Here is a 24721-nt window from a genome sequence, read left to right as displayed (position 1 = left end):
AACCCTCTGAATCTGATCCTGACGGAGATGCGCCTGCAGCAGGACCTTTCTGAACGATTGGTCATAGATTTAGTGTTTCTTGTTGTTTTATTTATCAGTATGTAGACGTGTGTCTTGGTACACAGCTACGAACATGTAGCTATGTGGCTATGCTAACTAGCGCTAGCACTTATCCATGATAAATAAAAATCATCCACTAGATCTTCAAATCTGCAGACGTGGGGAGTAAAACCGACCTCTGCCAGAAAGGCAGCAGGACCTTTTCTGAAGGATTGGTCACAGATTTAGTGTTTCTTGTTGTTTTATTTGTCAGTATGTCGACGTGTGTCTTGGTACACAGCTACCGCTACAGCTACAGCTATGAACATGTAGCTATGTGGCTATGCCAATTAGCGCTAGCACTTATCCATGATAAATAAAAATCATCCACTAGATCTTCAAATCTGCAGACGTGGGGAGTAAAACCGACCTTTGTGTTTATTAAGACAGCCTACAACTAGCATGCCTCCCTCCTAAGCTCCTTGTTAGCACACATGTGTGCAGGTAATGAAAAACGGGGGAGGGATTCAGTATTATTTTATACAGTCTATGGGCTGAACAAGCTCCGAGCTCTGACTCCGTGACAGACCAGATATTGTTGTTACGTAACAAAAACACGGAAGTCTGAAACGGCTCGTTTCACACACATTTACAGAAAGGTGGAGAAATCAGAACAGGGGCAGAATGGATTTTTTTCATTCTCGGGGGGTTTGTATACATGCCAGGGACACATATTTCAGGTAAAGAACCATTAGAAAGTCAATTTTGCATGATATGTCACCTTTAAGAAAAGCACACCAGAGGAAGACCTCTGCCGAAACATCCAATCCTCTGTGTTTGGAATTATTAACATTTACACTTTGTTGATGACGTATCAAAATGATCCAAAGTAAGAACTTGTTACCAGCTTCACTGAGCGCGTCTCTGTGCGTGTGAGTAAGTGTGTGTGTTTCTCATAGAGTGTGTGTGAAGACGTGACAGTTACGGGAAGAAAAGAGCGAGACCAGACTTATTAATCAATCCCAGATGATGTTGTTCCCTCAGATGGATAAAATGGTATCAATTAAAAGCCAGATCAGTTTAAAGCAGGTCCTTTTAATCACGTTGAAACAGCTGTGGTGGCCCGTTGTTTGTCTGCGTACGTTTTTTGGATGCTATGTCTTTACTGTGATGGATTTTTCAAATTGAACGCAGTATTTGTCAGCCTTAATACAAGGTTTGCACCATTAAGTGTTAACAGTGTAGGCTGCAAATACAGTGTTAGTAGGTGATGAGGTGTGACTGAGAATAGAGTTGATGGTTCACAAAATCTAAGTTACTGAAGCACCAGACCAGAGAGGTTAACACTGCACAGTTCTGGGGAACCACTTTGTTTATCCTTTGACACAAGAATCAGGGGAGAGCACGAACGCAGTCCCCCACTATCACAAATTATGCAGTCGAGATTCCCACATATGGGGAATTTGCAGGGGTCAGCACAGCCGGAGTCCAATGACTGAGCCTTGCCCTGTGTGAACCATCTTCTTGATCATGGTATCTCCCCTGCCAGGTAAGTATGCGTTGGAGGCGTCAGAGACAGGGCACTCATTCCCAGACACAGCACCATGGCTGGCGGTGGCCACAAGCCACGATCCCAGAGTTTGGTGCATTTTTTTAAAAGTCAATGTAGAAGGTTTCTGTTTTGTTAACTGTGTGATAAGTTTTGTTTCAGACTTTAGTTCTGACCAATGCGTCTAAGCAAATAAAATAAAACCTGTCATATTAGAGGGCACTGAAGCTTTACCTGTCTGACAGCGCTTTCCACTGAAGCCATCACCACACTCACACTGGTAGGATCCAAACTGGTTCCGACATGTGCCACCATTGAGACAAGGCTTTAACAGGCATTCATTGATCTCTGTGATGAAGGAAAATAAGAAACCAGTATAAAATCAACGGGCACATCAGCCTCACACATTTCAGGAACACTGTTTTTATAACTTCATCTTTTCATGAGGTCTCTGTGTGAGTTGATATGTCGGTGTATGTTACCGACCCTCACAGGTGGGCGGCTGGCTCCAGTCTCCCTGAATGCCACAGATACTCTGGGTGGCTCTGGGCACAGACATAAAGCCTGAATGGCACACATACACAGCCACTGAGCCCGGTGTTGTCGAGGAGAACTGGACTTCAGCGTGCCTCACTTGTGGAGGCGGCCCGCAGCTCAGCTCTAAAACAAACGCAAACACATCCGTGACGTCAGCATGGCCGCATAGTAACACCCGATCAGACACTGTGGGGTTTTACAGGGGCTCAGAGTGACGCTGTTTTCCATCCTCTTTCTGTTTTTGTCCTCCTAAAATTACCACCAGCATGCTCTTAAAGTGTGTAGACATGATTCATCTTGTCTAATACAGTCCTCTTTTATTTATAGCCTACGCAACCGTTCTATATCTGTGAATGTGGGGCCCTGAGTGCAGCAACACAGCTAAGATTATCTGCAGATGGAGGGCACATGTCTTTACACTTCACATCTCAGGATATCCTCTCTCTGTGCCAGATGTATTCAATTCAACTTCATGCAAACTTCAGCATCAGAGCAAGATGTGAACATTATAATGCTGCAATACAACTTACCTGTGGACGTTTGTATTGAGCTTATGTTTATATCGCAGTGCCTGCCGCTGAAGGCCTCGGTGCATTCACACTTGTACTTTCCTATGTAGTGAAAACACGTTCCCCTGTTCAGACAGGGGCTGGAGGCACAGGGGTCTGGTTTGCCTGCAGGAAAACACACATACTCACAGTTATTGTTCATGGTTAAAACAATGGTATTTTTTGACATGTGTCATGCAAAGATGTAGCTTAGCATGTTTCACAAAATCTGGTTAGAAAAACAGTTTGGCAAACAATATTAAACAAAGAGAAAAAGGGTTGATTACAATATGATACAGGATTAAAAATAAACGCATTAAAAACAGGAGATACAACATGTTCAAATCTAAAGAGGTGTTTTCTTATAAAGCCATAAAAATAGGAAGCTGCTTTTAAATGATCATCTTAAAGAACGGCAGAGGAAGATCTGAGAGCTCCTGTTGGAACATGAAGTTGGAGGAAGTCGCTTATTAAGTCAGTTTGCAGGTTATCTGAGGCTTTACAAACAAGTCAAAGTGCGCTCTAATGTGCTTTCTTTCAGAATCAGTCAAAGTCCTGATTACAGCATGTTGTGGACTGACTGTAATTTTCTTGATGATACCCGTCGAAGTGATCTAAATGCCTGAAGAAAGACGGATATATTAATACAGCTGAAAGAAGAGCAATAAAAAAAGGTATTTTTATGACCTTGTTAAATCGCAAATACATTTCAAACCCCCGTGAGGAGTTTCTAACAGACTAGGAATTAAAAGTGATGCTCCCTTTTGACTTTAAAGATAAAATGAGACCATCAGCGAAAAGATTTACTGTTTCTATTTTGTCATCTTTAACACCTGGAACAGGTAGGTGTCAGATGAGATGCTTTACATCGCCATGCAGAAACAGCCTTTCTTCATTTATTCCTCAGCAAAGATACACAATTTGTGAAACATCTGAATGTTAAAAGAAAGCAGGATGAAATTTATTGTCCAAAAATACGACTGAAACATGTATAGGGTAAAACCAGAAAGATACACGACTCACTGCTGTCCACAGGGGGCGCCAAAATCGCTTATTCAGGTAAATGCTTTGCACTGACTGCACAAAAGTGGAACTATGAATTTTGGATGCTGGAGCTTTTAGTAAAGTCTTAAATCATCCTGCAAATATATGATTTAATACTTTGACTGTTTTAATCCATTTAATTCTACTAATAGATTCTTTGTTTTCTGCTAAAGTGTTGTAAACAAACATTCATCTCATTGAATCTGAAAAGGAGAGCAGTCAAAGAAATGATGGTATCGTCTGTTGATCACTCCATGTACGATTCTACACATGAGCTCGTTGTGCTTTCACAGAAACTAGCAAGCAAACAAGCAGTGCATTGACTGCATCCTTTTAATGAGGTTGGCACTCACCCACTTCACAGTGTTTTCCTGTGAATCTGTAAGGACACACACATCTGTAGCTCCCTGCCTCCTCCTTACAGGAGCCTCCATTGCGGCAGGGACCAGAAGCACAGGTATTGAGTCTGACTGGAAAGAGACAGGGAGAGAAGAGACCTTGAAGAAGAGACCATTCTTAACTTTTAATCACACAAAATAAATCAGTTCCAGCACGTTGCAGCTCAAGTCAGGAAAACAGCTCAAAAATCAATCATATGCACAAATGAGCATAAGCCTTTTAGCTTTGTAATATTTCAAGCAGCATTATGAGTGATGGCACGTTTCCTGGTGCTTTAAATTTGATCCTCAGTAATAATGCAAAACTAATGATGTTTTTTTTTTTTCTTTCAATAATGCTACCTTTTTCACAGTGCTTCCCCCAGTATCCGTATTTGCATTCGCAGCTGTAGCCTCCGTCCCGCTCGAAGCAGTATCCTCCATTCAGACACGGAGAGGAGTCGCAGACCGATCGGGGCTGTACTGAAAAACACACACCGAGACTTGACTGTGTTCCATTTGCACTCGGAAACATCACACTTCATTCATTAAGTTACTCAACATGAGGTCCAGACTTTGAAAAACACAGATTATTTAAGACTGGATGAAATACAACATCACACAGGAGCATGAATCCTTTTGAAATGTCTCTCAATGTTAATAATGTAAAACTGAAAATGTGACCATTCCTCTAGAAACAGAGGGTGACACTTGTCCAGACCAGTGTGTTTAAAAATGTGTTGGTAGCCACAGTTACCAGCTGCTGATTCAATGACACATAGCTGCAAAGTGACCAGTTGTGGAGTTGGTGCCTGAGTGTCTTACCATATGGGTAGAAGTCTTTATGATCAAGCTCTGATCCACTGGTCTGACAGGTACACAGGTAGGTTCCTCCATACTCCAAACAAGGACCTCCATCAGGGCACGGTCTGCTGTTACTGCACGGCGTCTGAGTTACTTCTGAGAGGAAGAGAAGTTCATGCGTTTTGGAGAAAAAGGTCCCAGATGTAAACTTTTATCAGTGAACAGTTCCATCTTCATCAACACTCCAGTCAGTCACCTGATCAGATGTAGAAGATGATCTTTGCATGATGTTAAACTTACTTTTGCATGCAAGTTCAGGACAATTTAACCAGATATATGCAAATAACAGTTCTTATTTTGCTTTGACCAGACGTTACAGTAGCTCTATTATGTTGGATGTTGCAGAAACTGGGACAAATACAGATTCAGCTTCCACCGTCTGGGCTGTGTATTGGTGAGAATCTGACCAGGGAGAACAACAGGACAACTTACATGATACACACTGTAAACCTGAACAAGTTGAAATTACTCAAAATGTTTGTGGTAACTGATTACTTAAGAGTTTTTAAGTAGCAGAAATACAATTTTTGAGTAGAGCTGAAGTTATAGAATATGATTTCACTTTACTCAATTGTTTCCTTCCTCTTTTTAAAACTTTCCAGTTTCCCAAACTCAAATTCATTTGTTACATTTTTTATTTTTTAATTCATACATACTTGATGAAACTGAGTTCATGTCATGGTTTGGTTAGTTTAGTTTTGTCCTTGTGTTTCATGTCTTGGTTCCTCCCCATGTTTATTCTGTATTAGTTATCCTTTGTCTCTCTTGTGTGTTTAGTGATCCATGTCTCTTGTTGTGTTTTCTTAGTCTAGTCTTGTGTTTCCTTTTTTATTTTGTAGTTCTGAATCTATGGCTGTTTGAAAACGGCCTGCAACATACTACCTAGGAATTTAGTAGGCAGTACATACTGCATCCAAATTTAGTATGTCATATGACTGTTCTGTTTGAGCTGTTATGCAGGATGCTGAGCCAGACGTCACTGGATTTCCGGTTTGGGAAAGCGGAAGTAAAGAACGTCTGATAGAGAAAGTGCTTCTTTAGCATCACTTATAATTCAAAAAAGTTTTGAAGTGGTTTATATGGAATTTAATAATTTCCACAGTACCTAAAAACTGAGTTCCCTCAGTAAAAAAGAAGAAAAAATAAAAAGCATAACGAAGCTGTGCATTGTGGGTATCAGTATGCGAGGGAGACTGGTCTGATGCATAGGCCCATACAAGCGGCAACCTCCGGTCTAAAAATATGAGTCCAATGCGGAAGTGCTAAAAACTGCAGTCCTTCCAGGATCCAGTTGAGGCTGGCTCCGGAAGTACTGGAAACCACATACACACTAATTCAAAGTTAAGATCTTTACAGCAGAAATAAACATGTTTACAGCCTGGTTCAAAAGACGGGTGTAGTCTGGATAGCTCATTTCTCGATCGGCACACACTGTACGGGGGGTGAATTTTTTCTAACACCGCAATTTCAAAGATATTGAGATAATGATTCTTCCAATGAGAGGCACAGCTGACTTGATTAATAGGCGGGGACTCTGTAGCTGTTGGCTGGGAGGCTCAACGCCGGCCTTTTTAACTCACACTTGCTCAACAGCAGCAACATGGCTGCCGCCGACGATTGGCCTCAAAACAGTATATAGTTATATAGCCTATTTATATATTTTAAATTGTGTGGTTAAGCAGTCTGTATGGTAAGAGCCTGTATCACATGGCAGTCAGTCGTCTCTTAAGCGCCTTGAATTTGAGTAAAATAAAAATTGTGCAATAAAAATTTGTAATGCCGCTAAGGTGAGCTGGTGACGTCATGCAGGTTATGTGACAAGTCTCAAAGTGCCGTCCCATACCCAGTTCATCGGTTTTGAGCCCTCCAGCCCTCAATCACTTTCCAGCTGACGTCAATTAAGTCAAGAAAGGCTCAGAGCTCGGGGCTCAGGGAGGACATTGAGATTGGGCCCATGTCTCTTGTTGTGTTTTCTTAGTCTAGTCTTGTGTTTCCTGTTTTATTTTGTAGTTCTGATTGCTTGTGTTTCCAGTTTAGTTTTACGTCATGCCCTTGTGTGTTTTCTTCCTTTAGTGATTCCCCTCATTAGTCTCACCTGTGTCCTGTGTTCACACCTGCGTGGATGACTCTGTATTTAGCTCCCCTGTTCCTTGTTGAATCATTGTTCATCTTCCCTGTACCGGTAAAGTGGTTTGGCATTGTCTTTCCTCGTTACTTGCCATAAGTAATATAATATTAAAACAACATTAATCGTTCGGATAACTCAATAATCCATTGTTGGTTCAACTAAATAGCTGGTTTTGAGTGCTGCACCCTTAATGGATATGAGTTAGAAGTACTGTTTAGGTTTAAAGTGCAGGCTGTACAATAAAATATGTCACATTATTTTACAGCTCTGTAAATAAAGTTACAAATCACACTTTTAAAAGTTTAAATTAAGGATAAATATTGTAGTATAAAGAGCAGACATCATAAAATCTGAGTTAAAGAGTTGAAAGGTAAATGGACTGTTCTTATATCGTCCTTTTCTAGTCTTCAGACCACTCAAAGCACTTTTACGCTCCATGTCACATTCACCCATTCACACCACATTCATGCACCAGTGGCAGAGGCTGCTCCATGTAAAGTGTCCATCAGTATTAACTAATCCCCCCCACATGCATTCACACACCACTTGCTATGCCACAGGGAGCAATTTGGGGTTCAGCCTCTTGCCCAGAGACACTTCATCATGTGACTGTGGGAGCTGACATCGAACCGCCAACCTTCCTAAGACTCTACCGCTGAGCCACAACCGCTCCATTCACCTCACCTCCAGCTAAATGAAGCTGCAGTGTGAGGTCCGTCAGGGAAACTATATCTGCATTCACGGTCGTAGCCTACTTCTCGTTTTCTCACTCACACATGCTCTCTCACTTTTTCCTGCTGTCACTGTCTGAGGCTGTCGATGGTAAATCAACTGTTTCATCAGCTGGTCTCGTCTATCCAATGGCACAATGTCACACCCTCTCTGTCAGCCTATCGTTTTCTGATCTCTTTTTAAATATGATTCTTTCTCTGTCTGCGGCTCCTTCTTCCTGACGATTCTTCTGGTGCCCCTCCAGCTTCACATCACCGCCCGCCTTCGTCAAATCATCAGCCATCGATTCATCATTAATCCAGTCATAGGGAGTCATGATCAGCCACTACCACCAATACCCCAACTTCATGAGATGTATCCTGCTGCTTTCTTCTTGTTATATTTGTACTATTTTTGAAAAAACTGTGAATAAAGTATTTCAAAAAGTGAACTTTTACTCAAAGTAGTTTTACAGAAAAATAATATAAAAATAAAAATAAAGCAAATTAAATCCGCAAGCACCGATGAACGGGCCCTCACACATCTGCAACCACCTCCTGATGTGCAGCAGGTGTTGTTGTGTACCGTAAAAGTATGCATCCTTACTTGGGGGCCATTTTTCACATTCAAAGCTAGGTAGCTCTCTCCCTGTTGGTTTTAGGATATGGGTGCAAGAGGCTTATTTGTGCATCCTGATGCCCTAAATATGCATGTATGAAATTGTGCGTGTAGCCCAAAAAAGAATCTCTATGGGAAGGGTTACTTTACCCTTTTTTTAACCCTTTAGGGGGCACTATGGAGCATATTTTTGGATTTTTTTGGACGAGAGTCCCAAAATATATAAATGGGATGCGTGGCCAATGTGTGTGGCCAATTTGGTGAGATTTTGTGCATTTTAAAGCCACCATAAATCCATTTCCTGTTTATGGCAAGATATCTTTTTCATACCCTTTAGAATTTGGGTGAAAAACTGAAAAAAAAAAAAGATGGCCGACTTCCTGTTGGGATTTCACCATGACATTAGGTATCTTTTTTGTAGGTCTTGGCCTGATAGATATGGCAAAAAAAACTTCATGCATGTATGTTGAACTGTCTTGAGGGGCTGGCCCTTTGAAATTTGAAAAATGAAGGGGGCGCCATATGCGTTTTGTGTTTGGCGAAAATCTCCGTAAAATATGAAGGTTAAAACACATTTGAAATCCACGCAAAAACAAAAAAGCATCAAGCTGTGGAATCAAACAAACAAAAACAGGCAGCCATTGAAACTTAAATGACCAAAAAAGGTTCACCAGAAGAAGACAAGATTGCAGCGCAGAGTTTACCAGTGTCCTATGTCCAAATTTCATGTTCATTTGGTCACTCTGAACTGGTAATAGTGGCCGAGCCCTCCGCCCCCAAAAATTGATTTTTTTCACAAATCCAAGATGGCAACCCTAGGAGGGTGTGACTGTGTGGAGCTTTTAATGAGATCTTAACAATAGGATCTGCATTTACATTCATCACAGTCCCTGTAACATCCCAAAACATAGCACCACTTTTTTGCAGTCCGCAAAGAAACTTTATTTACCCAGATAAGAGAAAAAATAAAGTATTGTGAAATGTTAAAATTCAAAATCAAGCCTGATGATTTTGAGGATTATTTTTTTTGTATATGAAAAAACTTGATACTCAAGACTTAAGTGTATCACTATTTCCTGCAACCACTGAGTATTCCAATATTGATTGGTAAAATAGTACTGATTTTTTAAATCAATAGTTTACATGCAAAGATGAGATTTTTGCTCAGACAGCCAGTAGTAGAGTTTTGATCAAGTGGCAACCTCTGGTCTCAAAATATGAAGCCCATGCTGAAGTGTTATAAACTGCAGTTCATCGAGAATCCACTTGAGGCTGGCTGCAGAAAGACTGGAAACCACATACACACCTATTCAAAGAAGGCGATCTTTACAGCAGAAATAAACATGTTTACAGCCTGGTTCAAAAAACGGCTTGGAGGCTCAAACCCCGCCTCTTTATGTCACACTCTGCCTGGTTAAGTTCCACATTTCCAATATGGCTGCCACCAATGATTGGCTTCATAACAGCGCTCAGGAACAGGTGGGTGACGTCACAGATACTACATCAATTATTTATACAGTCTATGGTTTTGATGTACAATATGTATACGTTTTGCATAATAAGTCTTTTTTTTTTTTTTACTCCAATGTTATAAATGATTTTTTGCAATGGCAGCTCCCTCACATTCCATATTTCACAATAGTTTGAAACATAACTCTTGGCTCAAAGTTATCTCATCATGAGATTCTTGCCAACACACAGCCCTGCACCTTGATGGGATTATAAGTATCATACTCACCAAACTGACAGTAGAGTCCTGTGTAACCTGAAGGGCATTCACAGGTCCCATTGTTGTCCACACAGACACCCCCATTCTGGCAAAGACACTCCTCTGCAGACACGGGAAGAAACAGAGAGAGAGAGAGAGAGAGAGAGAGAGAGAGAGAGAGAGAGAGAGAGTGAGAGAGAGAGAGAGAGAGAGAGAGAGAGAGAGAGAGAGAGAGAGAGAGAGCACGTGTGTGTCAGAGAGAAGTCTGCTCCATCTACATGAAAGCAAGTCCTTAAGTTACGTTACAGTACCGGTCTGACTGTAAACAAAGGCAGAAGGCATAAATGGTCAACATGTGTACCATATGCTCAGTGTCTTTCATCTGCTTTACTGTAAACTTTGTATTGATTCGCTGTCATTTCTCTTTCCCAACACAGTTCACAGGACTGGAGGATTACCAGTCAGCGTGCTGCACATCCGCTCGGCACAAATGGTAAGAATGTTTTTATTTTCCTCTGCTTCCTAATTGCAGCAGTGGATCAAAGGACACGGCCGTATCACAGCTAACTGGCTCCCCTTTGAAGTCCAGGAGCTCAGTGGAGGGTATTATTTTTCTGATGATATGGAGCATATTTTGCGAGCAAAATGTATGGCCCTCGGGGCAATTAATGGATTGTTAATTAGCAAGAGACACTTTTCATTGGCCACCTGCGCAGCCCGGGCCCTTTGATCTGAGGGCCTGATTAGGCACTCCTGTGTCCCACTACTTTCTCTTCCTTGGAGGATCATGCTCCTTTTTCCACTGTGCCTTCCAAGTGAGCCAGGCAGGAAAGTATTTAGAAGATTTAAGAGAGCCTATATAAGCACAGATAGTTATTTCAGCTCAAGGGTGAGAAGTAGCATGCATTTGCATGAGCTCAAATTCTATCAAAGAGCTTTGGAGGGGAACAAACCTCACAGCAACTGTTATCAGAGGGTGACACTGACCTCTCATGGGCCTTTATTACCTTTAATTGGCTCACTGGTAATTTCTTATAAAAATTAAATAACATGCAGGAATAAAACATAAAATTTGAATGACCTAAACTGCATTTATGAAGGGAAGGTATGAACCATTAGTAGTGGATGATTGCTTTTTACATATTTTGCCTTCAAATTGCCCCTTGGTTATGCAAGCAGCAGCTGTGCTTGAACTTACAATGAGGTGCAGTGGCCAACTTCCAGAGGAGCAAGTAGCGGTGTGGAAGCATGCATATTTCAACAGCTCTGTCTGAAGAAATGACCTGAATACCAAAGAGCAGCTTTGACTCATAAAGAGGCCTTTTCAAGTCTAGACAAAAGCACTTCCTCTTGTTGGTAAACTAATAAAAATGTGCTATAAAACAATTATTCACAACATCAAGAGACTGGTTCCCGTAGTAAACTGGGCGAGGCTGTGTCAGTTTTGATAATTACAATGATCCATCATCACAGCAGCCTCTTCCAGGGGCACAGCTCCAAATTCCTGTGGGATAGCAGAGCTCCTCTTTAACTACCCCAGTCTGCTCTCTACCTGCGCAGCTTCCTGCAGCGAGTTAACAATACCTTCACACTTGTCACCGTAGAAGCCCGGAGCACATGTGCAGTTGTAGATTCCAGAGCTGGTGTGTTCACAAATCTGGTGTTTCTTGCAGTCTTCCTCCTCACACAAGGCTGCGTATAGAGAAGTCAGGCTCAAACTTTAAGACTCAAACTTTGAGGAAAGGAAAAAAAAAATCTGGCAACACTTTTGCGGTAGCTCTGCCTGCTTTTACCTGTTTGGTTTTCTGCCTCAGTTGAATTGACCTGAAGCACGACCAACTCTGCAAGAGGAAAACAAGAACGTGTTTTACAGGTTTGGTTCATCCAAATAACATAATCATTATAATTTCCTTGCTTTCTTCTGGGGGTAAATGTCAAAACAGATAGTTCAGGATGTAACTGGTATGGTTTAAGGACTGTCGTCTCTGGCAGTCTGCAATCCTGAGGCATTAGAGGTGGATGGATTTCAGTCACAGTTTTGAAAAAATAGGTAATAAAAATGTATAAAAAGTATCTCTGCTGTTATGGTCATTCCACTGATATCAAACTACTGGTGGCACTGCCTCACATGCTTTTACCCCCTATATCAACATTATTCATTTCCATGTGGATTGTATCGTACCTTTTGTATTGTGTCGCATCGTGTCGTGTCGCATTGCATCGTATCGTATTGTGTCGTGTCATGTTGTGTCGCCTTGTGTCGTGTCCCATTGCATCGTATCATATCGTATGGTGTCGTGTCATGTTGTGTCGCCTTGTGTCGTGTTGCATCGTATCGTATGGTGTTGCGTCATCTCGCATCGTACTGTGTTGCCTCGTGTCGTGATGCATTGCATCTTATTATATCGTATTGTGTCGTGTCGTGTGGTGTCGCGTTGCATAGTATCGTATTGTTTCGCCTCACGTCGTGTTGCATTGCATCATGTCGTATGATGTTGCGTCATGTTTCATCGTATTGTGCCGCCTTGTGTCGTGTCGCATTGCATCGAATCATATCGTTTTGTGTCGTGTCATGTAGTGTCGCCTAGTATTGTATTGTGTTGCCTAGTATCTTGTCGCCTTGCGTCTTGTTGCCTCGCCTCTTGTTGCCTCGCGTCTTGTCGCCTAGCATCTTGTCGCCTAGCGTCTTGTTGCCTCGCGTCTTGTCGCCTAGCGTCTTGTCGCCTCACGTCTTGTTGCCTCGTGTCTTGTTGCCTCGCGTCTTGTTGCCTAGCGTCTTGTTGCCTTGCGTCTTGTCGCCTAGCATCTTGTTGCCTAGCGTCTTGTTGCCTTGCGTCTTGTCGCCTAGCGTCTTGTTGCCTCGCGTCTTGTCACCTCGTGTCTTGTCGCCTAGCGTCTTATAGCCTAGCGTCTTGTTGCCTCGCGTCTTGTCGCCTAGCGTCTTGTAGCCTAGCGTCTTGTTGCCTCGCGTCTTGTCGCCTAGCGTCTTGTCGTCTTGCATCTTGTTGCCTCGCGTCTTGTAGCCTAGCCTCTTGTCGCCTCGCGTCTTGTCGCCTCGCGTCTTGTCGCCTAGCGTCTTTTTGCCTCGCGTCTTGTTGCCTCGCATCTTGTCGCCTAGCGTCTTGTAGCCTAGCGTCTTGTTGCCTCGCGTCTTGTCGCCTAGCGTCTTGTCGTCTTGCATCTTGTAGCCTAGCGTCTTGTTGCCTCGCGTCTTGTCGCCTAGCGTCTTGTCGTCTTGCATCTTGTTGCCTCGCGTCTTGTAGCCTAGCCTCTTGTCGCCTCGCGTCTTGTCGCCTCGCGTCTTGTCGCCTAGCGTCTTTTTGCCTCGCGTCTTGTTGCCTCGCGTCTTGTCGCCTAGCGTCTTGTAGCCTAGCGTCTTGTTGCCTCACGTCTTGTCGCCTAGCGTCTTGTCGTCTTGCATCTTGTTGCCTTGCGTCTTGTTGCCTCGCATCTTGTCGCCTCGCGTCTTGTTGCCTCGCGTCTTGTTGTCTAGCATCTTGTCACCAAGCGTCTTGTTGCTTCGCGTCTTGTCGCCTAGCGTCTTGTAGCCTAGCGTCTTGTCGCCTAGCGTCTTGTTTCCTCGCGTCTTGTCGCCTAGCATCTTGTCGCCAAGCGTCTTGTTGCCTCGCGTCTTGTCGCCTAGCTTCTTGTTGCCTAGCGTCTTGTCGCCTAGCGTCTTGTTTCCTTGGGTCTTGTCGCCTCGCGTCTTGTCGCCTCGCGTCTTTTCGCCTCGCGTCTTGTCGCCTAGCGTCTTGTCGCCTTGCATCTTGTTGCCTCGCGTCTTGTCGCCTCGCGTCTTGTCGCCTAGCATCTTGTCGCCTAGCGTCTTGTCGCCTAGCGTCTTGTCGCCTAGCGTCTTGTTGCCTCGCATCTTGTCGCCTAGCGTCTTGTCGCCCAGCGTCTTGTTGCCTCGCGTCTTGTCGCCTAGCGTCTTGTCGCCTAGCGTCTTGTCGCCTAGCGTCTTGTTGCCTCGCATCTTGTCGCCTCGCGTCTTGTCGCCTAGCGTCTTGTAGCCTAGCGTCTTGTCGCCTAGCGTCTTGTCTCCTCGCGTCTTGTCGCCTAGCATCTTGTCGCCAAGCGTCTTGTTGCCTCGCGTCTTGTCGCCTAGCTTCTTGTTGCCTAGCGTCTTGTCGCCTAGCGTCTTGTCGCCTAGCGTCTTGTCGCCTCGCGTCTTGTTGCCTCGCGTCACATTGTATCATATCTTATCGTGTCGTCTTGTGTCACGCTGTGTCGCGCCATAGTATTGTATTATGTTGCATCATGTTGTATTGTATCAAGTCATATCCCGTCATGTTGTGCTGTATGGTATCATCCTGTCTTGTTAACATTAACACTTTTTTCCCAGGGAAAACTCTTCTTACTGGATTTCCATTGATCTTCATCGTAGTTGGCCGAAAGCAGAAAGCTGAAAGCTCAAACCCTGAGCAAAGTAATCTCAAACTTTCTCCTGATTCCACTCACTAAAAGTAAGTAAGGAAGGCATGATAATAAAGTATTAATAATGCAACTAAGTAATCTACTTTTAACATTGATCATCTTTATCACCCTGAGTAAAGTCATGGACTTCTTCTAAAGTGCAAAATCTCAAAATGATCAGTTTTCATATCAGTGCTAACCATTGGAAGCATTTACTTATTGATTTTCTGTTTTGGCTAAATTACAACTGTACCATAGTTTCTGCTACAACAGTTGCCAACACCTTTGACCCTTCCAAATTCTTACATGTTGTAAATCTATGCAGTAGCAATAATGCTGCATTTTTAAGAACAATGGAGGAGCAACAGAACCAGCTCACCAGAACAAAGTTCAGAGTCATAAATACTGGTTTTGATCTCAGAGAGGTATGATTGGATTCCCTTTGAGCTTGTCCCAGTTGGAAGAATGCTTCGTTACATGAAGCCAAGGCAAAAGTAGGACTAACAGGCTAAAGTATGTCAGCATTTTCTACCAAGAATCCTTTTTCCAAACATGCTTTTCTGGCAGAAGTCATCTTGAATAACAGTCACCTGTCTCACAGAGCATTCCAGTGAAGGCAGCCGGACATATACAGGTGAAGTTGGCCACCCGATCGATGCACTCTCCTCCATTCAGACAGGGCTGGGACTCGCATTCGTTTATGTCTGGAGGATGCACAAAAGTCAGTTCATGGGACAAGAGAAGTTTATCAGCTGTTGATTCAGTTTCACATGATGATTTTTCAATCTTGAACCTTGGAGGAGCAAGAGGCTGCCGTCTGGATTTAGAGCACTGAACTTCCCCTCTTAGAGCATAAAGTTTCATTGAGCAGGTGCCTCGTATTAAAGAGTAATCCTGTCTCATGTAGATACAAGGATTCATGAACTGTGCAGGGTCTGAAAATTCAATTCCCGGTTAGCTTCAAGTTCTATCAACAATCAATCACCAGACAAACAAGATTAGGAAAGGGCTTTTCAAACAGACCTGCTTTCAGTGAACTTTCTCCCTGCTACATTGTGTGACCCAGGAAAAGAAAAGGATGAATTGTAATTGCAAATGAAATCGACCGTATCCTTAACTTGGACCCATTTGTCTAGGTAGACTGGGAAGCTTTGGATGAGAGCAGCTGCCAAAATGACTGAGTTTGATGTAAAAAGCAGCAGAAATATTTCCTCTGGAGAACCATGCCTACTTTTCCCCCAGAGTGAGAAAAACTCCAGCTCACCTGTCTCACACAGGACACCAGTGTACCCCGGCTCACACACACAGGTGAAGCCGCCACTGCCTTGTACACACAGCGCGTTGTTGAGGCACGGCCTGTCTCTGCACTCGTCAATGTCTGCAACACACACACACGAGCACAGAGACACACACACATGGAATATTTACTCAGCTGATTAATATATCCGCCACACTGCTCCCCTCACTCCGCAAGTATGTGCTGCTGGCTGTGAAAGGTATTAGAAGAGGTTTGAAACATCTCCACAGGCCGGACTGTGGGAAGAGGAACAGAGAGCCGAGACCGAGATATTCTAAAAGACTTTTTTGTTTGGAAATTTTTTGATGAGGGACAAAATTATTTTGATTAATCAGAGTTTTCCAGGTCAGAGGTCGATTTGGAGCGAGCAGTAGGAAAAGAAAAGTAGTTTTTTTGATGAGTAGTAAAAATGTCCAAATTTAGAGCAACATGTCATGGTAACGCTTTGCTACTGTAGAAGATCATATTTAGGATAATATAAGGTTCCTAAATAGAATAAATGAAACTTATTTTAAGTAATAGGGCTGCAACAGTTTTCAAAACTCAGCTTTAAGTTAAAGAGTAACTTCCCTTCAATTCAATTTCATTTACAAATATTGAAAACCTGCACGTATTCCAGTCAATGCCCTTAAATCCACTCTAATTTCTACTATTATTCTCAGTGTGACAACATCATGAGTTTGTTAAAGTCCTCACAAAAAGAGATAGAGCATTAATAAAGCAAAGCATTTAAAAAGTATGCAGTATATCCAAATAAAGGCTTTACAATCAGAGCAATTTTGATACAAAAGTGGACAAGTGGTCTATGTCTTTATGATCTGGGACATCTATGACATGTATGTTGCACACTTGCATGTTTATGGTCAACCAAAGCAACATTGGTTTGCATGGCTGAGGTTAGTCGGAGCAGTCAAAGCAGCATTAATCTGTGAATTTTAGTGGAATATTAACCTTTATGTTGAATATAAACAGCTTTGTGGGAGTGTTGTCTTTTTCAGAATGAAGGTTAAAACAGGGATATTTGGTGTATTTGAGACAGCTAACTTAAAGGAAGCAGGATCATTTCCCAGTTCTGTTGTTTCTCTGTCATCTCTGATTTCTGCAGTGGCCACAGTGTTTCCAAAGGTGCAGCTGCAGGCGACTGGTTGGCTGAGCTGTGTTGCCTTTTGAACATTTTTCCTTGGATGTGTAAGTAGACACTGGTAGCAAAAATTCATCAAGAACTGCAGATTGAGATTTTTTAATCTGATAATCAAAACTTCACTCCAATCTATCTTAATATGATTTTATTTAGAAATGAAGCCATAACTAATCAGCACTGGAGGAAGATTCATTGTTATATTGTTAATGTTGTAAAAAGGCAATTTGTACTGTGTCCTAAGCTCTACATTTTAGGAGATTCTACAGTGTTATCTGCTTTTTTAAAACCACTGATCGAATGGATACAAGCTGCTATTATGACTGGACGACAGATTATCCTCAGAAATTGGAAGACACCGGGAGAACCTCCTTTTCCGAACTGATTGACTAAACTGGGCACGGTAGCTGCATAAGAAAGGATGTCTTATTGGATGCAGGACAGAACAGCAAAATATCTTCTGAAGTGGGCCAGAATGAAGATCAAGTGTGAAAATTAGAAGCGGTTTTGTATTGTTTTTTTTATTTTTATGTCAATTGGATCTTATTATTTTTATGTTCCTTTATGTGCTAAGCCACTGTAGAAGATAGCACCCGCTGAACCCTCTTGGTTAAGGCTTTGTTCGTGGGTGGGGGTAGGGTAGGGATTATTTGTAACAAACAGATATGTGTCACTTATTATAGCTGTTTTGTTTTTGTTTAATAAAAATTGAAAGTAATAAAAAAAAGAAATGAGGCCATGACATCCTCACTAAGTACAAAGTACAAAGTGTCTTTCGTACCTGTTTCACACTGACTCCCAGTATATCCAGGAGGGCACTGACAGATGAAACCATTAATCTGGTCCTCACAAGTCCCTCCGTTCTGGCATGGACTGGATGCACACTCATCGACATCTACAGAGACGAGCAGAAACACAAAGGATGTAGTATGACTCTTTTAATTAAGATAAAACATCTGCCCAGGATTAGTTAGTTTGGAAACGTCTGAGGTAATAGGGGTATTAATGAAGTATCCAGGTGTCCCTTCAGCAGGTCAGGTGTAACTAATCTTTGACATTGTTTCTCCTGGATCTCAGGTAGACAGGTTTTCATTCAAAGAGTGCAGTGTGTGTCAGAGCAGGAAGCAGTGTCAACCATAACTCACCTATCTGGCATCGTCGCCCGGTGAAGCCAGCCAAGCAGGAGCAGGTGTAGGAGGGGTTACCTGTAATGCAGTCATCGATGCACTGGCCCCCGTTCAGACATGGTCTCAGGTGTGGGCACACAGACGCTGCAAAAAGAGGTCAATGTAACAGGGATCATTGTACAAAGCCAGCCAAGAGGAAGTGATTTAATCTCTTTGAAGGCAGGACTTACCTGAGTTATTACAGCCACCCACTTCCACATTGGCATCATCTATACGAAAGACCCATCTGCCAGGGTAGCCCACATTGGTGGTCCCCTCAACGTTCGCCACATCAGCCGTGCGAGAGCCGGGGATGTTGAAATAACGCTGGCCATCACCAGCGTTAAAACCTGCCTGGGAAGAGAGGAACAAGGAGGGAGACATCACAAAAGAAGGCTGATTAAGAGCTGAAAGCTGTGATGTGCGCCGCGTCTTCACAGGTAGATCAAACTGTGTACGTTCACATTATACAAACCAATAACCATCATGTGATCTTACCTGTGCTGCAATCCCTCCCAGCCCAGCCAGGTTTCCTCCACTGCTGGCATGCATGCCTGTAGTCCAAGTGATGTTATTGTACTGGAATATAGTGAAGGAAAGCTCTCCATCTGTAATGAGCACCACTTGGAAAGTATTTACCTGCATAAAGAGGAACGGGCTCGGTTAAAACATTTCCTGATTTCCAAGAACTCTGGTAATAATGCATCTCAAAGACTTCTTAACGATAGAGATTCCTCAAACTCAGTCAGGCTAGAGGCGTAATCGACTCATCCGGGCCTGTTGTTCAGGCAGATAAGATATTCCAATCATCAAACAATTATCATCGAAAGGAAACCCAATAGCTGTGCTTCCCTATCACACAATAAATCCAATTTTTAAACATTAACAGAGAGACGATTCTCTGCAACTCCAAGATTATCTAGGCCAGTGGTTTCTCGTTCATCCAAATTAGATGAGATAAAGTATCCCCTTATCAACACCACAACTCATGTTTACTGTGGATGTTAAGTAAAGCTCATACATTATATAGAAGAAGTGGTAATATCCAATTTGTTGTCACAAAGGTTTATGGACTGAAGCTGACAGTTCTGCTTTGGATGCTGTCATCTGAGAGAGTAGGCCTACAGGGTATGAGGAAAGTAAGCCCTTCATGATTATATTGATCGATACTGCAATAATGATTTGAAGTGTGATAAATAACTGCAGGACTAAAAAGTGGGTGTGAGCTATAATAGTGTTTATGTTTATCTGGTGTTGTTTTCTTATCATTGAATTGGCACCAACTAATCTGAGATTAGCTAAAGAGGTGGTATTATGTTTTATCATATTTTAAAAACAAATATTAGTTACAATGTTGGTTGTCAATACTAAACATAGGGGGCGCCGTTGGCCTAGCGGTCTCAGCTCGCACCCACTCTCTATTCCACACATTTCCTGCCACTCTTCAGCTGTCCTATCGATTAAAGGCAAAAATATATTAAAACTATAGATGTTCATGATTTTCGAGTATCAATTAATTGATTGTTAAGAACTTACTCGAACACGTTTTTTTGTTTTGATTTTCTATCACGTGGAACAAACATCATGTGGTCTCATATCTGGTTCAGCTATCAGGGAGGTGTTTGAAGTTTAAAGCACGTTTGGATGTGAATCAGCTGACTGAAGGTGTTGCTCACAGCGGAGACGCTCAGCTGGGGGCTGTGGCTGAGTGACAGGTCTCCATGAGCGCTTTTTCTTCTCCTCCACCGGACTGATTCTGACCGGGCTGACACCTGACTGCATTCACATCCTTATTTTTCTCAATAAGAACGAGTAGACAGAAACTGGACACTGTAAGTCTGAAATATGTTTCTGTTCAGTTCCCTTGTTGAAGTCTGAGTCTTCACTTTTATGACTGTATGTCTGCAGAGATTATGAGCCTGCTCAACACGTTGATATTCGGCGTGTTTAACGTTTTGAAGACCTCAATACAATCCGTAGATATTCAATACCGTCAGTAATATACATTGTGTCTTGAAGGAAAATTTGATTCAGGGGTTAAAATGCATTAAGCATTTTTTTGACATCGAAAACGTCTACGTTTTTTTAATGATTAATCGATAATTGATTGTTAACATTTCCAAAGATCGATCACGGAAAATACTTGAAATGTACATCCCTAATTGAAACATTTTAAAAATATACTTAACATGGGCAAAGTTTCAAGTTGCAAAGTACGTGTGTTGGAGTAATCCCTGGTTTAAACTGCAGGCTGCTCTGAACTGCTTGTTCAAAAAGTAACGTAGGAAATCAAAGAGATTGACACATGATTTTCTCAGCTCGTGGCACTACCAGTTGGGGAATCTTCTTAAAAGTGCAAACTTGTCATTTTAGAAAAAGAAACACTAGTTTGTGCTGCATGGCAACAGTGAAAGAGGCTTATAGAATGCTTGGTTCTGAAAAGTGTTTTGGTTTGGTTTGGCACTTTTTCACAATAAGAGGAGGTGGATGTTGTTCATCTTTATATGCAGTCAAAGGTGGCAACATGTGGCTTCAGGGACTCATGTTGGTTGGAGATGCTTATGATGAATTAATAATTTTGCTGCTCCATTATTTTTTCATCAGACTCCCTGGAATTTGCACAAGCCTTTCCTTGAATACAAGATGGAATCACAGATTTGGGCCCCAAAGACACTAACACAAAGAATCATTCTGCAGTAACTGAATGGTAATAAGTGAGCAGTAAAGTGTGAGTTTATACCGGTGTGTTCGCATTGCCTCCGAAGAATGTAACTTGGTGCCATGTAGAGATGAGGACCCATGTTGCATTGAAGTTGGGGAACTCTGAAAAGTATATCCTGACGTCTCCTGAAGCCCGTCTCAGGATGGAGGGCTCCTGGCTCTCTCTGTAGAAGACTCTCCCTGCTCGCCGGTTATCTACATCAGCCCAGAACGGTGCCACAACCCTCCTGTCGCCAGCGATCGGAAAAGCCACGGGCGTGAACTGAGACACCTCCCTCAGGAAAGACACCAGGCCATTGTTGTTAACCTGAGAAGGACAGAATCAGAAATGTCAGTTTAACAGTGATATGTTTTGTTCAACATGCCAGCTCCTGTGACTTGTCTGTAGGGAGAGGTGGGGTTAGAGAGGAAGTGCTGAGGAGAAGAGGCGAAGGTAGACAAACAGAGGTAGCCCTAACCTCGCAGGGCAAACAGCAGCATGGGGCAGCGGACGCTCCCATAACGGATGTTTGCACTTCCCATGTAGCAAACAGATGCTACATTTATTCCGTGAAATGACAGCAGCTGAGAAAACTGTGCTTCTGCTGCTCACGCACCTGCAAAGTCATCACACCAGGAAGAACATTCACAGGCCTTAAATCCACAGACGTCTGCCAACAGCAAAGTAACCAAATAAATGAACCCATCCTCCACTCGTCCACATAGCCCCTCTGTGAGAAAAAGCTCAGTCAGCACTGCAGTGTTGGACTACAGCATGGTGAAATGTCAACGCTAGAAAAGTTCAACTTTAGGGAGGTAGTAAATGGTGTATAACACAAACAATAAAGTGATTAATCAGCCAATGTACTGACTATAAACCATTAATTAAAGATAAACATGGATTCTTTCTGTTTTTTATTATTGCATACTGAATATGTTTGGACTGCTAACTGGAGGAGGACAACTGCGGGGTTTCACTGACATTTTATAGATATATCAGTTTATTTATCACCAAAAATAACTGATAGATCTGTAATCAATATACTTTGTTAGTTGTATTCAGTAATTTATCTTTATTCAATCTAACATTTAAGCCTCTAAGGGACTGTTGGAACAAAACAGGACTACAATGATGACATATTTCCTTCCTACAAAGAGCCTTTAATGTTAATAAAAAGTTGATTTTAACACGCAAACGTCCGTCCAATATCTAGTCTACTTCTAGGTTTGTTTTTGTCAGTCTCCTCATGCTTCAGTTTCAGGGCTGCACTTCTGGGACCACATCTTTTTGACCCTTGTGTCGTTGCAATGGTAACTTATGGTTAGGGTTACGGTTTGACACTAAAAATGTGGCAATCTAATTCACTAGGTGCAAACAACAACTGTCCCCATGGACCCACATTATTCTGGACGGCCAGCTTTCCGTAAGCCTTCTCCATTGTTGCAATGCAACTAAAGAGATAGTCATGGAGTTCTGTTCCCTATATGAAATGACAAATGATGAAATGTGGCCGAAAGCTTTTGACCCAAAATCTGACCCAGAAAGTAAAAAAAGGGATTTAAAGAATATCCCAAGTATCAAAGAACAAAGCAGGACATTTCTGTTATGTTATGTCATTTGTTTTGATTTTTATTTGCTCTTTCAAGTTGAATCACCAATTGGTGACATCACAAATTGAGCCAATCTTGTGTCCCTCTCTCTTAATTCTCATGTGGCTTTCTGAATAAGCTCAGAGCTGGCTGAAGTCTAATCCTGGGATTACTCCATGACAAGTTTACCACACAATTTAAAACTTTGTCCATGTTCAGCATTAACACCCAACATTTGAACTTACTGTTTGTTTTTAGAACATGAAAACGAATGATACCACCTCTCTGAGGCTAAAAGACTAAAGTTAAGAGGAAGTGAAAAGCTGATAGTTTTCTGGGATCTGACAAATGAAAAGAAAGATTTCTGGTTTCTGGGGCTGTCACAGGTCTGTACTAAACTCATCCAATTCATACCTTTGCACCAACTAGAGCACCTTTGTGTGTTCAGGAGGAGTGATTTTCAGCATTGCTCTGGTTGTATACTTACTAGCTTTCTGTTTGTACCATAGTCTGTATAAATAGTGGACGCAGTATCTGTGACGTCACCCATCTGTTTCTAAAGAGCTGTTTTTAAACCAATCATCAGCGGGAACCATATTGGATATGCTGAAGTCAACCAGGCATAGTGTGATGTAAAAAGGCGGGGTTTGAGCCTCCTAGCCAACAGCGACACTGTTCCCGCCTGTCAATCAAGTCAGCTGTGCCTCTCATTGGAAGACTCGTAATCTAAACATCTTCAAAATTGCTGCGTTAGAAAAAAAGTCACCCCTGGTACAGTGTGAGCCGATCGAGAAATGAGCTATCCAGACTACACACGTTTTTTGAACCAGGCTGTAAACATGTTTATTTCTGCTGTAAAGATGGGTGTTTTTGAATTTGTGTGTATGTGGTTTCTGGTACTTCTGGAGCCAGCCTCAAGCGGACACTTGAGAAACTGCAGTTTTTAGCACTTCCACATTGGCTCCAATTCTCACGGCCGGAGGTTGCCGCTTGGTTTCCACCAAAAAACTTCAACAAAATGTACAACAACAAAAAGAGTGTTGGTCTTCACTTGCTGTTTTTAAAGCCTCATTGCTCATGGGTTTCCTCAGGGTTAAGGTAAAGAGATTAGGTCTGTTAAAAAATCAGATTTTTTGGGATATGTCAGAGGTTATTTCAGGGGTTCATTTTATGCAGAAATAAAGAAATAATCCAGAAAAGCGATCAGGGGTGAGGTTGATGGTCAGTCCAATGATAGATCATGAGGAGTGTGTGCATTGGGAGTCCTTATACTATTACAGTTTCTGACCAGGCGCTGCACTAAGCATTGAACGTACTAAGAAACAAGCTGCTAAACCTGGGTGGAGGGAATTTCTCCAGACTGCAGGGCCTCAATGAAAGGCCTTCATTCATTCATTCATTCATACATCTTTTCTACATATAATCAACAAGGAGAGATTCTTCCCACCATCACACCTATCCTGTTTCACCTGAACGCCGGTGAGAACTTTGCTGCTTTGCATTCGAGGCAGAGTAACATGTGACAGTGACAAAGCAACGTCAGATGGCTCAGCTTTGCTCCCTGCATGTATGAAAACCATAATTTGAAGGACTTTGCTGTAAAAACAGCCGAGGAAGTTTTGTTTGGCACGGCGCGGGGGCTCAGTTAATTGCCCGACCACAGTCTTCCCCTCTGCATCAGCGTGATGTGGTGAGAACGTGGCTGATGTGGGGAAAAAGAGGAGCGACTGCAGGGGCAGGGCCCGGGGGTCAGCCAGAGCGCCATCTGATACTGGGAGAAAAACAAGAGAGAGGGCACAGGGCTGCATGAATGGAGGGATGTACATGAATCACCAACCTCCCACACCCACATACCCACTAATGAGAGACCTGTGGTGGCAGCGGTTTGGAAGTCACCCATCTTACAGCAAAATTAGTGTAGGAAATCATGCTGAACACTAAATAAGGTTTATAGTCTAATACTGGAATATGTTTAGTCGACTAATCCAATCTCTTGTCGCATCTGGAACTGTTTAAACAAGTGTATTTCCTACTTGTTAAGATTTTTAGGGGACCACTCTGACATGTCAATGACCTCAGAGGAATTTAAACTGAACTTAGGACCTTTTTCTTTGCTTCACATCGCAGGCTTTTCCTCTTCTTCTCATGGATTCCAACCAGGCTATAACTAGTACAAACTTCCAGTGAAGGGCGCTTATGCATCACACTTATGTGAGAAAGTGAATGGGTTCAGAGCTGCCTTGTGTTATGCTGTAACATGACCAAGGTCAGACTCACAGGGGGAGAGGTGC

The 24721-nt window shown here is 42.5% G+C and overlaps 1 protein-coding gene and 1 non-coding gene across 6 annotated transcripts in view; both read right to left on the bottom strand.

The window, feature by feature from the left end:
- sned1 (sushi, nidogen and EGF-like domains 1) overlaps positions 1–24721 on the bottom strand; it is a 44019-nt gene that overhangs the window by 13031 nt on the left and 6267 nt on the right. For 4 of the 5 annotated variants that reach the window (XR_004629428.1, XR_004629426.1, XM_034674164.1 and 1 more), the window contains exons 2-17: positions 20881–21168; positions 18639–18779; positions 18332–18494; positions 18120–18245; positions 17756–17869; positions 15804–15917; positions 15130–15243; positions 11917–11964; positions 11708–11815; positions 10154–10246; positions 4920–5054; positions 4458–4577; positions 4071–4187; positions 2656–2799; positions 2075–2248; positions 1823–1936 (exon numbers count right to left, since the gene is read on the bottom strand). Coding sequence is in view for 3 of the 5 variants with exons in the window: in XM_034674164.1 (XP_034530055.1) it covers positions 1823–1936; positions 2075–2248; positions 2656–2799; positions 4071–4187; positions 4458–4577; positions 4920–5054; positions 10154–10246; positions 11708–11815; positions 11917–11964; positions 15130–15243; positions 15804–15917; positions 17756–17869; positions 18120–18245; positions 18332–18494; positions 18639–18779; positions 20881–21168 (2113 nt within the window). In the remaining 2 variants the exon portion in view is untranslated. The remainder of the gene's footprint in view (positions 1–1822; positions 1937–2074; positions 2249–2655; positions 2800–4070; positions 4188–4457; positions 4578–4919; positions 5055–10153; positions 10247–11707; positions 11816–11916; positions 11965–15129; positions 15244–15803; positions 15918–17755; positions 17870–18119; positions 18246–18331; positions 18495–18638; positions 18780–20880; positions 21169–24721) is intronic. The other variant, XM_034674157.1, reaches the window with a different exon arrangement.
- On the bottom strand, positions 1433–1596 carry LOC117808504. Its single transcript, XR_004630341.1, has one exon. It is a non-coding gene; the product is annotated as a U1 spliceosomal RNA (small nuclear RNA).

This window comes from Notolabrus celidotus, chromosome 2 (assembly GCF_009762535.1).
Source record: "Notolabrus celidotus isolate fNotCel1 chromosome 2, fNotCel1.pri, whole genome shotgun sequence".
NCBI lineage: Eukaryota > Metazoa > Chordata > Actinopteri > Labriformes > Labridae > Notolabrus > Notolabrus celidotus.
Note: the sequence above shows the minus strand (reverse complement) of the source record. Positions and strands in the feature narration are given on the sequence as shown.